At 49.0% G+C, this 13654-nt stretch overlaps 1 protein-coding gene across 1 annotated transcript in view; it reads left to right on the top strand.

The window, feature by feature from the left end:
* Positions 1-914: 914 nt before the first annotated feature.
* Positions 915-13654, top strand: part of slc26a10 (solute carrier family 26 member 10) — a 73374-nt gene continuing 60634 nt past the window's right edge. The window contains exons 1-5 of the mRNA XM_078201031.1: positions 915-1306; positions 5187-5297; positions 8213-8370; positions 10508-10672; positions 12994-13146. Of these exons, the coding sequence (XP_078057157.1) occupies positions 1042-1306; positions 5187-5297; positions 8213-8370; positions 10508-10672; positions 12994-13146 (852 nt within the window). The 5' untranslated portion in view covers positions 915-1041. The remainder of the gene's footprint in view (positions 1307-5186; positions 5298-8212; positions 8371-10507; positions 10673-12993; positions 13147-13654) is intronic.

Genomic DNA, 13654 nt, shown 5'->3' with positions numbered 1-13654 from the left:
GTTCCGGGGATAGGGTGGGATTGTTGTTGGTGCCGGCTCGATGGGCTGAATGGCCTCCTCCTGCACTGCAAGGAGTCTATGGAAGTGGCTCCTTTCTGATTCTAATTCCATTTTATAGAATGTCAAATTTGATGTAACGTTACAGATCTGGCGACTGAAGTGTGTTCTTGCAAAACGATCGTCCTCTGGGTTGCTGACTTCATGCAGTCACTAACCACACCTGTGTTGAATCTGGGTTGATCGGATTTTAACCTGAGCACATCAAGCAGTTGCAAAAGATGCCTCTGTGTTATGTCCCTTACCGCTTGGATGAGATTCTCTTTCAGAGGACAGGGCTGCTCTGTCTCCTAACAATCTCACAAGTGTCCGCCGTGCAAAGGTTAATCTTTCCGCATTATTCTCGGCAATTTGAACAATGGGAAATGCACCACATTTGACAGGGCAGTTCCGACCGCAGTACCTGTTCTGGGATCACGGCTGAATAAACAGGGGTGAAAGATTTCTGCTTGCAGCCCTGGCGGAGACGGGGCGCAGAATGAGTGCTGACCTTGTCCATCATCACCCTCTGAGGGCACAAGGAGCTGGACTGTCTTGCAATTGGCTCCTGCCGGTTCATGTCAGTCACAGGGGTGGTGGGCAGTTAAACCTGCCCACCTCCCACACACGCAGCTTACTGAAGCCAGGTATTTATAGAAGGTACACAGAGAGAGAGAGAGAGACGGGAATGCGTTTGGTCTGATCAAAGGGGAATGGGCACGTCTTGCCGTGTTAGACCCCAGGAATGTTTTAAATGATAAACGCCTTCAGGAAGTCTCTGTCTTGTCACTCCCTGTGTTTCCATAGGTTGGAGAAACACAGGAAAAAGGGACTGACGACTGACTTATACAAATAAGAGCCAATTCTCTCTCTCTCTCCCTCTGTACACGGCAGAGACTCAGTAAGAAGTTTAACAACACCAGGTTAAAGTCCAACAGGTTTATTTGGTAGCAAAAGCCACACAAGCTTTCGGAGCTCTAAGCCAGAGACTCTCAGGGAAGCAGCATGAGTGGGGTGGCCATCTATCGCTCTGTTTACACGGAGGAGTGCTTCAACCAGCGCTTCGGCAGATCCAAGGATGAAGAGAAAGCCGCGCAGAGCTTGCGACAGATGGCCAGGAGGAGTTGCGCGTGCTCACGGGACGTCTGGAGGCGCTTCCTGGAAGAGCGCTTGCCTTGCCTCACCTGGTTGCCCCGGTACAAGTTCAAGCGATGGCTGACCGGGGACGTCATCTCGGGGCTGACAGTGGGAATCATCCACATCCCGCAAGGTAGACAACCTCTCGATCGTTATTTCAGCTGGAGGGAGAGAGCGCGGTGGGTGGGGGGGTAGAGGGGGGTGGGGGGGGGGGGGGGGGGCTGCGACCATTTAATCAGATACTTTGTCCCATCCGTGCTTGGAGCTTGCTTCCAGCTGAAGTGTCAGGTATTTGGGGGGCATTAGCGGAGGGACTGATGAGGGAGAGGCAGAATGGGTGGCGAAGAAGGTGTTTGGCACACTTGCCTTCATCAGTCAGAGCATTGAGTGCAGGAGTTGGGACGTTATGTTACAAGTCATTGGTGAGGCCACATTTGGAGTACTGCGTACAATTCTGATCGCCCTGCTATAGGAAGGATGTTATTAAACTGGAAAGGGCGCAAAAACAGATTGACAAGGATGTTACTGGGACTGGAAGGTTTGAATTATAAGGAGAGGTTGGATAGGCTGGGACTTTTTTCCCTGGAGCGTAGGAGGATGAGGGGTGACCTTATAGAGGTTTATAAAATCATGAGGGGCGTCGATAAGGTGAATAAGCCACAGTCTTTTCCCCAGGGTGGGGGAGTCCAAAACCAGAGGGCAGAGGTCGAAGGTGAGAGGGGAAAGGGGACCTGAGGGGCAACCTTTTCACACAGAGGGTGGTGTGTGTATGGAATGAGCTGCCAGAGGAGGTGGTAGAGGCGGGGACAATGACAACATTTAAAGGACATTTGAACAGGTACATGGATGGGAAAGGGATATGGGCCAAACGCAGGCAAATAGGACTAGTTCAGATTAGGAAATCTGGTATGGTTTTGATTTGATTTGATTTGATTTATTATTGTCACATGTGTTCCAGTCACAGATAGGGTGCCGAGAAAGATCAGCTTAATATTTGATTTATTATTGTCACATGTATTGGGATACAGTGAAAAGTATTGTTTCTTGTGCACTATACAGACAAAGCATACTGTTCATAGAGTACACAGGGGAGAAGGAAAGGAGAGGGTGCAGAATATAGTGTAACAGTCATAGCTAGGGTGCAGAGAAAGATCAGCTTAATATATGGTAGGTCCATTCAAAGTCTGACAGAAGTAGCTGTTCTTGAGTCGGTTGGTAGGTGACCTCAGACTTTTGTATCTTTTTCCCGACGGAAGAAGGTGGAAGAGAGAATGTCCGGGGTGCGTGGGGTCCTTAATTATGCCGGCTGCTTTTCCGAGGCAGCGGGAAGTGTAGACAGAGTCAATGGATGGGAGGCTGGTTTGCGAGATGGACTGGGCTACATTCACAACCTTTTGTAGTTTCTTGCGGTCAAAGTAGGAGCCCATACCAAGCTGTGATACATTTGGATTAAATGCTTTCTCTGGTGCATCTGGTCGGCATGGACGAGTTGGGCCGAAGGGCCTGTTTCCGTGCTGTATATCTTTATGACTCTATGAGGGGGTTAAAGCGCAGGAGTCAATCTACCTGCAGGGTTATGAGTTCACTTGCTTGGATTCAGATGCCAGCAAAGGGGGAGGTCGGGGGGGGGGGGGGGGGGGGGGGGGGGGGGAAGCGGGTGGGCCGGGGGGAGAGCGGGGTTGGGGGGCGTGGTGGGGGCGGGGGGGAAGGTGGATGCCAGGCAATCGGAAACAGAGTGGAAAATTCGCAGGAAGCTTCATCGCCGGGTAATATTTCCTCCTCCCTCAGCGGCCAACTCCAAAGTGGTGATCTCAGAAGGGATCAATCATCCTGCCCTTCAGCTGGCCTGAGAGAAAGGATATACAAGCACGAGACTGAGAAGGACGCCGGAGAATGTGGCGGAACAGATACTGCACTAAAATGTTGCCAAATGTTTGGAAATGGGAGGTGTGCGAGGCGGATCACACCACTGAGATCAAGGGGGAGTTCAACGGGCAGTAGTTCAGGATGTTGAACGAAGGATATCAGTGGTGACCTGCGAAATTCTGTTCCTGAACTTTTATATATTGCTTGTGAATTCCGACACGGGACATTATTCAAAAAATCACCCGCCCGATTATTCTCTCTACCTTTCAACATGTATGTGAGAGGAGAATGGTGGGTGTATTAAATGACTGTATGTGCAAGAATGGGTTGAATGTGCCAACGAACGGTTGGTTCACAACAGCCAATGGATGCGTGCTGGACTTGTGTTGCCCGGCATGACACTTGACCCCGTGGCTCCTCCCCATTTCCCCATTTGATGCTGTTGGTGGAACGCAGGACTGATTGATCCATTGTAAACTTCCGACAAGGGTGGCACGGTGGCACAGTGGTTAGCACTGTTGCCTCACAACGCTGGGGACCGGGTTCAATTCCGGCCTCGGGTCACTGTCTGTGTGGAGCTTGTACGTTCTGCACGGTACACAATTTACCATGGGACAATTTAACATGGCCAATCCACCTAACCTGCACATCTTTGGACACTAAGGGACAATTTAGCATGGCCAATCCACCTAACCTGCACATCTTTGGACACTAAGGGGCAATTTAGCATGGCCAATCCACCTAACCTGCACATCTTTGGACACTAAGGGACAATTTAGCATGGCCAATCCACCTAACCTGCACATCTTTGGACACTAAGGGGCAATTTAGCATGGCCAATCCACCTAACCTGCACATCTTTGGACACTAAGGGACAATTTAGCATGGCCAATCCACCTAACCTGCACATCTTTGGACACTAAGGGACAATTTAGCATGGCCAATCCACCTAACCTGCACATCTTTGGACACTAAGGGACAATTTAGCATGGCCAATCTGCCTAACCTGCACATCTTTGGACACTAAGGGGCAATTTAGCATGGCCAATCCACCTAACCTGCACATCTTTGGACACTAAGGGGCAATTTTAACATGGCCAATCCACCTAACCTGCACATCTTTGGACACGAAGAGGCAATTTAGCATGGCCAATCCACCTAACCTGCACATCTTTGAACATTAAGGGGCAATTTAGCATGGCCAATCCACCTAACCTGCACACCTTTGAACATTAAGGGGCAATTTACAATGGCCAATCCACCTAACCTGCACATCTTTGGACACTAAGGGGCATTTTACAATGGCCAATCCACCTAACCTGCACATCTTTGGACACTAAGGGGCAATTTAACATGGCCAATCCACCTAACCTGCACATCTTTGGACACTAAGGGGCAATTTTAACATGGCCAATCCACCTAACCTGCACATCTTTGGACACTAAGGGGCAATTTTAACATGGCCAATCCACCTAACCTGCACATCTTTGGACACGAAGAGGCAATTTAGCATGGCCAATCCACCTAACTTGCACATCTTTGGACACTAAGGGGCAATTTAGCATGGCCAATCCACCTAACCTGCTCATCTTTGGACACTAAGGGGCAATTTAGCATGGCCAATCCACCTAACCTGCACACCTTTGGATACTAAGGGGCAACTGAGTCTGGCCAATCCACTTAACCTACACATCTTTGGACACTGAGGAGCAATTTAGCATGGCCAATTCACTAAGGGGCAATTTAGTATGGCCAATGCACCTAACCTGCACATCTTGGGACACTAAGGGACAATTTAGCATAGCCAATCCACCTAACCGACACATCTTGGGACACTATGGGGCAATTTAGCATGGTCAATGGTGTGGGAGAAATGTGGAGCACCCGAAGGAAACCGACGTAGACAGAGGGAGAATGTGCAAACTCCACACAGACAGTGACCCAAGCCGGAATTGAACCCAGGTCCCTGGCGTTGTGAGGCAGCAGTGCTAACCTCTTCCTAAGTTCTGGGCTAGATTTCGAACAAGGTCTCAGGGGAAGTGCCAACGTTTAGTCCAATGAGACACCTTGTCTTCCTCAAACATCCTCCCATCAGGCTGGACGATGTCATTGTTTTTTTCTAAAAAAAGCTCTTTATCTCTCGCCAGGGATGGCCTTTGCCCTGCTGACATCTGTGGCTCCAGTCTATGGACTCTACACCTCATTCTTCCCTGTTGTGCTGTACATGCTGTTTGGAACCGGACGCCATGTCTCCACAGGTAAGAAGTGCATCCCGTGTCCACAGTGGGGCAAATGGAATATGCACCAAGATGGAGCATGGGTAATGGGGGTCAGCTGGACTTGGTTTGATTGCCTGAGGGTTAGGGGTGGGTCAGAGACCAATTTGCCAGATTTCCCACCCCCCCCTCCCCCACTCCTCCCCCTCCACCGCCCCTCCCCACCACCAATAGCCTTTTATTGCCTCTTCCAGGCTGGAGGGTGAGCTTGTAGTGAATTAAATTGTACAACGCTTGTGAGAGTGAGGTGAATGACCAGTTGGTCTGATTCGATGGTGTTGATTGAAGGATTGCGGAGATCTTAGACCATCAGACCATAAGACATGGAGCAGAATTAAGCCACTCGGCCCATTGAGTCTGCTCCGCCATTCAAGTATGGCTGACATTTTTCTCATCCCCATTCTCCTGCCTTTTCCCCATAACCCCTGATCCCCTTATTAATCAAGAACCTATCTATCTCTGTCTTAAAGACACTCAATGATCTGGCCTCCACAGCCTTCTGCGGCAAAGAGTTCCACAGATTCACCACTCTCTGGCTGAAGAAATTCCTCCTCATCTGTTTTAAAGGATCGCCCCTTTAGCCTGAGGTTGTGCCCTCTGGTTCTAGTTTTTCCCACTAGTGGAAACATCCTCTCCACGTCCACTCTATCCAGGCCTCACAGTATCCTATAAGTTTCAATAAGATCCCCCCTCATCCTTCTAAACTCCAACGAGTACAGACCCAGAGCCCTCAACCGTTCCTCATCCGACAAACTCTTCATTCCAGGGATCATTCTTGTGAACCTCCTCCGGACCCTTTCCAAGGCCAACACATCCTTCCTTAGATAGGGCGGCACGATAGCACAGTAGTTAGCACTGCTGCTTCACAGCTCCAGGGACCTGGGTTCGATTCCCGGCTTGGGTCACTGTCTGTGTGGAGTTTGCACATTCTCCTCGTGTCTGCGTGGGTTTCCTCTGGGTGCTCCGGTTTCCTCCCACAGTCCAAAGATGTGCGGGTTAGGTTGATAGGCCATGCTAAAATTGCCCCTTAGTGTCCTGGGATGCATAGATTAGCGGAATTAGCGGGTTAAATATGTAGGGAAAAGGGGGTAGGGCCTGGGTGGGATTGTGGTCGGTGCAGACTCGATGGGCCGAATGGCCTCTTTCTGTACTGTAGGGTTTCTATGATTTCTATGATGATATGGAGCCCAAAACTGCTCACAATACTCCAAATGGGGTCTGACCAGAGCCTTATACAGCCTCAGAAGTACATCCCTGCTCTTGTATTCTAGCCCTCTCAACATGAATGCTAACATTGCATTTGCCTTCCTAACTGCCGACTGAACCTGCACATTAACCTTTAGAGAATCTTGAACAATGACTCCCAAGAACCTTTGTGTTTCTGATTTCCTAAGCATTTCCCCATTTAGAAAATAGCCTCCATTCCTCCTTCCAAAATGCATAAACTAGCATAATCTTATAGCACAATGAGTAACATTCGCGGCCTCTGAACCAGGAGTTCAAGGTTCAGGTCCCACTTGATGGTCACAGAAGGACTGCAATTATTTTTTATTCATGGAATGTGGGGCTTCGCTGGCTGGGCCAGTATATGTTGCCCATCCCTCATTGCCCTTGAACTGAGAGGCTTGCTCAGTCATTTTGGAGGGGGCAGTTTAAAGGCAACTGCATCTGGAGTCACATATAGACCAGGGAAGGACGGCAGAGTCCCTTCCCTAAAGCACAATATTGACCCAGATGTGTTTTTCCGACCATGGTTTCATGGTCATCAATAGACTTTTAATTCAAGATTTTTATTGAATTCAAATTTCACCATCTGCTGTGGCGGGATTCGAACCCGGTTCCCCAGAGCATTGCCCTGGGTCTCTGGATTACTCGTTCAGTGACTACCCCTCGGCTATTGCTTCCCCTTCCACTATGCCAGATGACAGGCGGTAAGAGTGGGAGAGTTCCCTGGTCAGCCAAAACACAGAAAGCAATGGTAAACCTCGGTAGTACTTTGCCTTGCTATAGAGGGAGCACAGCGAAGGTTTATTAGGCTGATTCCTGGGATGGCAGGTCTGTCATATGAGGAGAGACTAAGTCGGTTAGGATTATATTCACTGGGGTTTAGAAGAGTGAGAGGGGATCTCGTAGAAACTTATAAAATTCTAACAGGGTTAGACAGGGTAGATTCAGAAAGAATGTTCCCGATGGTGGGGGAGTCCAGAACTAGGGGTCATAGTTTGAGGATAAGGGGTAAACCTTTTAGGACTGAGGTGAGGAGAAATTTCTTCACCCAGAGGGTGGTGAATGTGTGGAATTCACTCCCACAGAAAGTAGTTGAGGCCAAAACGTTGTGTGATTTCAAGAAGAAATTAGATATCGCTCTTGGGGCTAAAGGGATCAAGGGATATGGGGGGAAGGGGGAATCAGGATATTGTATTTGATGATCATCCATGGTCAAAACGAATGGCAGAACAGGCTTGAAGGGCCGAATGGCCTCTTCCTGCTTCTAGTTTCTATGTAATCACGGACCAACCCAGGAGTCCGTTATCACCGAGGCCCATTCAGGGCATGGTGCTTGATGAGAGAGAGAGTGAGAGAGGTTGAGGAATCAATGTTGGCCTGGTAACCTTGCTTTCTTTTCACTCCCACTGAATAAGGAGATGTAAGAGAGACTGCACCTCTGACAAGGCAGCACTCTCTGTGTGCTGGATTGCAGGGTTACCCAAGATGGGGAGATCAGGTCTCTCGCTGGCTTGAAGCCCATTGCCTTCCGACGCGGGTGAAAATGGTGCCCGCAGGGCCATTTAAAGAGAAAACAGAGCCTATATTGAAGAGTGATTGTTAGGTTTGCTCTTTGGGGGACTGCTGGTAGGGTACCCCACCCCGTACTGTTAACCATTTCCTCTCGCCAGGTACTTTTGCTGGGATTAGTTTGATGACTGGTTCTATTGTTGAACGCTTGGTACCACACCAAATGGAATGGAACGGAACAAGCCTGGAAGATCCAGAGTTGGAGAGACAACGGATATCTGTTGCGTCTGCAGTGGCCTTTCTCTCAGGGCTTATGATGGTAAATGTTTCCTCTTCTTTCAATTATTCCTTCCCCCCCACGCCAACTCCGCCATCCTATCCAGAAGGTGCAGAGGATTGCCAGGGTATAGTTTGACAAGCTCCAGCAAGCAGATAGCGATGAACATTGTCGGACAATACAGCAGGATATAGATAGGCTGGAAAATTGGGCGGAGAAATGGCAGATGGAATTTAATCCAGATAAATGCGAAGTGATGCATTTTGAAAGAACTAATGTAGGAAGGAGTTATACAATAAATGGCAGAGCCATCAAGAGTATAAAAACACAGAGGGACCTAGGTGTGCAAGTCCACAAATCCTTGAAGGTGGCAACACAGGTGGAGAAGGTGGTGAAGAAGGCATATGGTATGCTTGCCTTTATAGGACGGGGTATAGATATAAAAGCTGGAGTCTGATGATGCAGCTGTATAGAATGCTGGTTAGGCCACATTTGGAGTACTGCGTCCAGTTCTGGTCGCCACACTACCAGAAGGACGTGGAGGCTTTAGAGAGAGTGCAGAGAAGGTTTACCAGGATGTTGCCTGGTATGGAGGGTCTTAGCTATGAGGAGAGATTGGGTAAACTGGGGTTGTTCTCCCTGGAAAGACGGAGAATGAGGGGAGACCTAATAGAGGTATACAAAATTATGAAGGGCATAGATAGGGTGAACAGTGGGAAGCTTTTTCCTAGGTCGGAGGTGACGATTACGAGGTGTCACGGGCTCAAGGTGAGAGGGGCGAAGTATAACTCAGATATCAGAGGGACGTTTTTTTACACAGAGTGGTGGGGGCCTGGAATGCGCTGCCAAGTAGGGTGGTGGAGGCAGACACGCTGGCATCGTTTAAGACTTACCTGGATAGTCACATGAGCAGTCTGGGAATGGAGGGATACAAACGAATGGTCCAGTTGGACCAATGAGCGGCACAGGCTTGGAGGGCCGAAGGGCCTGTTTCCTGTGCTGTACTGTTCTTTGTTCTTTGTTCTTTGTAACCCTCCTGGACCAAACAATGAAAGTTGTCCGGCCATCAAACCCTGGCTGCATCCTGGCCTGAGTTCTGTTCCTGCTGTCCTTGTGTGCACACTATCCAATGGGGTCAGTTTAGCTCAGTTGGCTGGATGGCTGGTTAATGATGCAGAGCGACGCCAACAGCATGGGTTCAATTCCTGTACTGTCTGAGATTATTTATTAAGGCCCCACCTTCCCAACCTTACCCCTTGCCTGAGGTGTGGTGACCCTCAGGTTAAATCACCACCAGTCAGCTCTCTCCCTCAAAGAGAGGAACAGCTATGCGACTATGGCGACTTGACCTTTTTACCTTGCTTTGCAGCATGAGGCACAAGGGATCACAGCCAGAGGCAACAGTCCCATTGCTGAAAGTCCATCTCCCTCGACCATGGATACTGAGGCTACTCAAGGACAATTTAGCACGGCCAATCCACCTAACCAGCACATCTTTGGACACTAAGGGGCAATTTAGCATGGCCAATCCACCTAACCAGCACATCTTTGGACACTAAGGGGCAATTTAGCACGGCCAATCCACCTAACCTGCACATCTTTGGACCAAAAGGGACAATTTAGCATGGTCAATCCACCTAACCTGCACATCTTTGGACACTAAGAGGCAATTTAGCATGGCCAATCTACCTAACCTGCACATCTTTGGACACTAAGGGGCAATTTAGCATGGCCAATCCACCTAACCTGCACATCTTTGGACACTAAGAGGCAATTTAGCATGGCCAATCCACCTAACCGGCACATCTTTGGACACTAAGAGGCAATTTAGCATGGCCAATCCACCTAACCTGCACATCTTTGGACACTAAGAGGCAAGTTAGCATGGCTAATCCACCTAACCTGCACATTTTTGGACACTAAGGGGCAATTTAGCATGGCCAATCCACCTAACCTGCACATCTTTGGACACTAAGAGGCAATTTAGCATGGCCAATCCACCTAACCTGCACATCTTTGGACACTAAGGGGCAATTTAGCATGGCCAATCCACCTAACCTGCACATCTTTGGACACTAAGGGGCAATTTAGCATGGCCAATCCACCTAACAAGCTTCCTTCAGTGTGTATATATGGAATCTCTCTGCGTGCATGCCTCAGCATTCTCTTTGTCTTCCAGATCTGTATGTTTGTCCTGCAGCTGGGATTCCTTTCCACCTACTTGTCGGACCCAATCGTGAAGGCGTTCACCAGCGGCACCGCCTGCCATGTCACCATCTCCCAGCTCAACATCATGCTCGGCCTGCGACTGCCACGTTTCACCGGACCCTTCACCCTCTTTAAGGTTGGCATTTACGCCGGGTGAGTGCTCCGCATTTGCCCGGCTTCCTTTTGCTGTACCTTTTGCATGACCTCTCTAAATAGCACTGTCCACCCCACTTGTTTCCTCCTATCCAGTTCACAGCTCAGAAACAGGCCATTCAGCCCAACTGGCCCATGCTGGTTTTTATTCTCCACACCAGCCTCCTCCTACTTATTTCGCTTCCTTTTAAGCATCCAAGTTATTCGTCCCAATCCGTCCTTTTTGTAGCAAGTTCTACATTCTACATTTCTCCTGAATTTCTCCTGTTTTGGAGACCAGAACTATGCACCGTATCCTGAATGTTGTTTGACCTCGGTTCTATGGAAGTGAACACAATGGGTGGGACTTTACGACCTCGCTGGGGCAAGTCTCGTAAAATCCCGCCCGAGGCTGCTGGAGAGTTCCATCCTGTGAGCTTCGCCCGCCGCGGTTTTGGTAAAATTCGGGAAAATTCCGATGAATGTCACTGCTTTTGAACGGTGAAAAATCAATCCCATCACTTTGTTTGCACTGTTCTGGCTCCGTCAACCTACTTTTAACAAGCTGCATTGTTCTGCAGGAGATGCCAGTGTTACATCAGCAAACAACAGGCCAATCGCAGCTTCTCTTTGATTGAGAGTTGCAGTGCTATAAGGGCTGCCGCCATGACAGATTCCATCCCCCGTTCTCCCTTTGGCAGTTGTTCTTGTGAAGGGAACCTATCAGAACGTGAAGGAGGCACTAACCTCCCACAATTTGCCGATGCCAGCCTGCTTTGGACATGGACGCTGCCCCAGCTCTGTCGGCCTTGTAAAATCAGGCTGACAGCACTGACCCCCAAACTTGTCCAACCTCATCAGGCCCGTTGCCTTTCGGAGGCCCCGTCCTCACATTTTAAGGTTTATGTTTCCAGCTAATTCTTTCCTCTGGGAGGGTTGAGCACTTTTGGCACACTTTGCACTCACATGGGTGGCATGGTGGCACAGTGGTTGGCACCGCTGCCTCGCAGCACCAGGGACCCGGGTTCAATTCTAGCCTTGGGTGACTGTCTGTACGGAGTCTGAACATTCTCCCCGTGGCTGCGTGGGTTTCCTCCGGTTGCCCCGGTTTGCTCCCACAGTCCAAAGATGTGCAGTTTGGGTGGACTGACCAGACTAAATTGCCCCTTAGTGTCCAAAGATGTGCAGGTTAGGTGGATTGGCTATGCTAAATTGTCCCTTAGTGTCCAAAGATGTGCAGGTTAGGTGGATTAGCCATGCTAAATTGCCCCTTAGTGTCCAAAGACGTGCAGGTTCGGTGGATTGGCCATGCTAAATTGTCCCTTAGTGTCCAAAGACGTGCAGGTTCGGTGGATTGGCCATGCTAAATTGTCCCTTAGTGTCCAAAGATGTGCAGGTTAGGTGGATTGGCCATGCTAAATTGCCCCTTAGTGTCCAAAGATGTGCAGGTTAGGTGGATTGGCCATGCTAAATTGCCCCTTAGTGTCCAATGATGTGTAGGTTAGGTGGGTTGGCCATGCTAAATTGTCCCTTAGTGTCCAAAGATGTGTAGGTTAGGGGGATTGGCCATGCTAAATTGTCCCTTAGTGTCCAAAGATGTGCAGGTTAGGTGGATTGGCCATGCTAAATTGTCACTTAGTGTCCAAAGATGTGCAGGTTAGGTGGATTGGCCATGCTAAATTGTCCCTTAGTGTCCAAAGATGTGTAGATTAGGTGGACTGGCCATGCAAAATTTCCCGTTCGTGTCCAAAGATGTGTAGGTTAGGTGGATTGACCATGATAAATTGCCCCTTAGTGTCCAAAGATGTGTAGGTTAGGTGGATTGACCATGCTAAATTGTCCCTTAGTGTCCAAAGATGTGTAGATTAGGTGGACTGGCCATGCAAAATTTCCCGTTCGTGTCCAAAGATGTGTAGATTAGGTGGATTGACCATGATAAATTGCCCCTTAGTGTCCAAAGATGTGTAGGTTAGGTGGATTGACCATGATAAATTGCCCCATGGTAAATTGTAAAGTGTACCCCAACCTGTGATTTCATCTTGGATCACACTCTTTGGGAAATCAGTGTGAAGGGTGAGGATTTCCCGGGTGTCAGTGGGGAGTGTTGAGGTGAACTGGTCCTCCCACGGGAGCAAGCAAATTGTGGTCTGAGCGCCACTGGTCTGGGGATGTCCTTGCCTGGGACCAGGTGATCAGGCCAGGGAATGGTGCGCAGAGTGAGGCGTTCAGAAGACTTTAAAAAACAAAATCTGCACCAGATTCAAACCAAAAAGATAAAGGAAGCTTATTTTTCAACTGACTGAAACAACATTCTTTTGTCCTCAGACACTGGCATCGATACTCGGAGCTCTCTCCAGGACCAACATTGTCGAGCTGATTATCTCCCTTATCTGTCTGAGCATTCTCATTCCGGTGAAGGAAATCAGCAGCCGCTTCAGGGAGAAGCTTCGCACACCCATCCCGATCGAGATGGTCATGGTGAGCAGTTTATAAACTTTCTTTATTAGTGCCACGAGTAGGCTTATATTAACACTGCAATGAAGTTACTGTGAAAATCCCCGAGTCGCCACACTCCTGTTCAGGTACACTGAGGGAGAATTTAGCATGGCCAATGCACCCTAACCCGCACATCTTTGGACACGAAGGGGAAATTTTGCATGGCCAATCCACCTAACCCGCACATCTTTGGACACTAAGGGACAATTTAGCATGGCCAATCCGCCTAACCTGAACATCTTTGGACACTAAGGGACAATTTAGCATGGCCAATCCACCTAATCTACACATCTTTGGACACTAAGGGGCAATTTAGCATGGCCAATCCGCCTAACCTGAACATCTTTGGACACTAAGGGACAATTTAGCATGGCCAATCCACCTAATCTACACATCTTTGGACACTAAGGGGCAATTTAGCATGGCCAATCCGCCTAACCTGCACATCTTTGGACACGAAGGGGAAATTTTGCATGGCCAATCCGCCTAA

This window comes from Mustelus asterias, chromosome X, assembly GCF_964213995.1.
Source record: "Mustelus asterias chromosome X, sMusAst1.hap1.1, whole genome shotgun sequence".
Lineage (NCBI taxonomy): Eukaryota > Metazoa > Chordata > Chondrichthyes > Carcharhiniformes > Triakidae > Mustelus > Mustelus asterias.
This window is presented reverse-complemented; position numbering and strand designations above follow the sequence as displayed.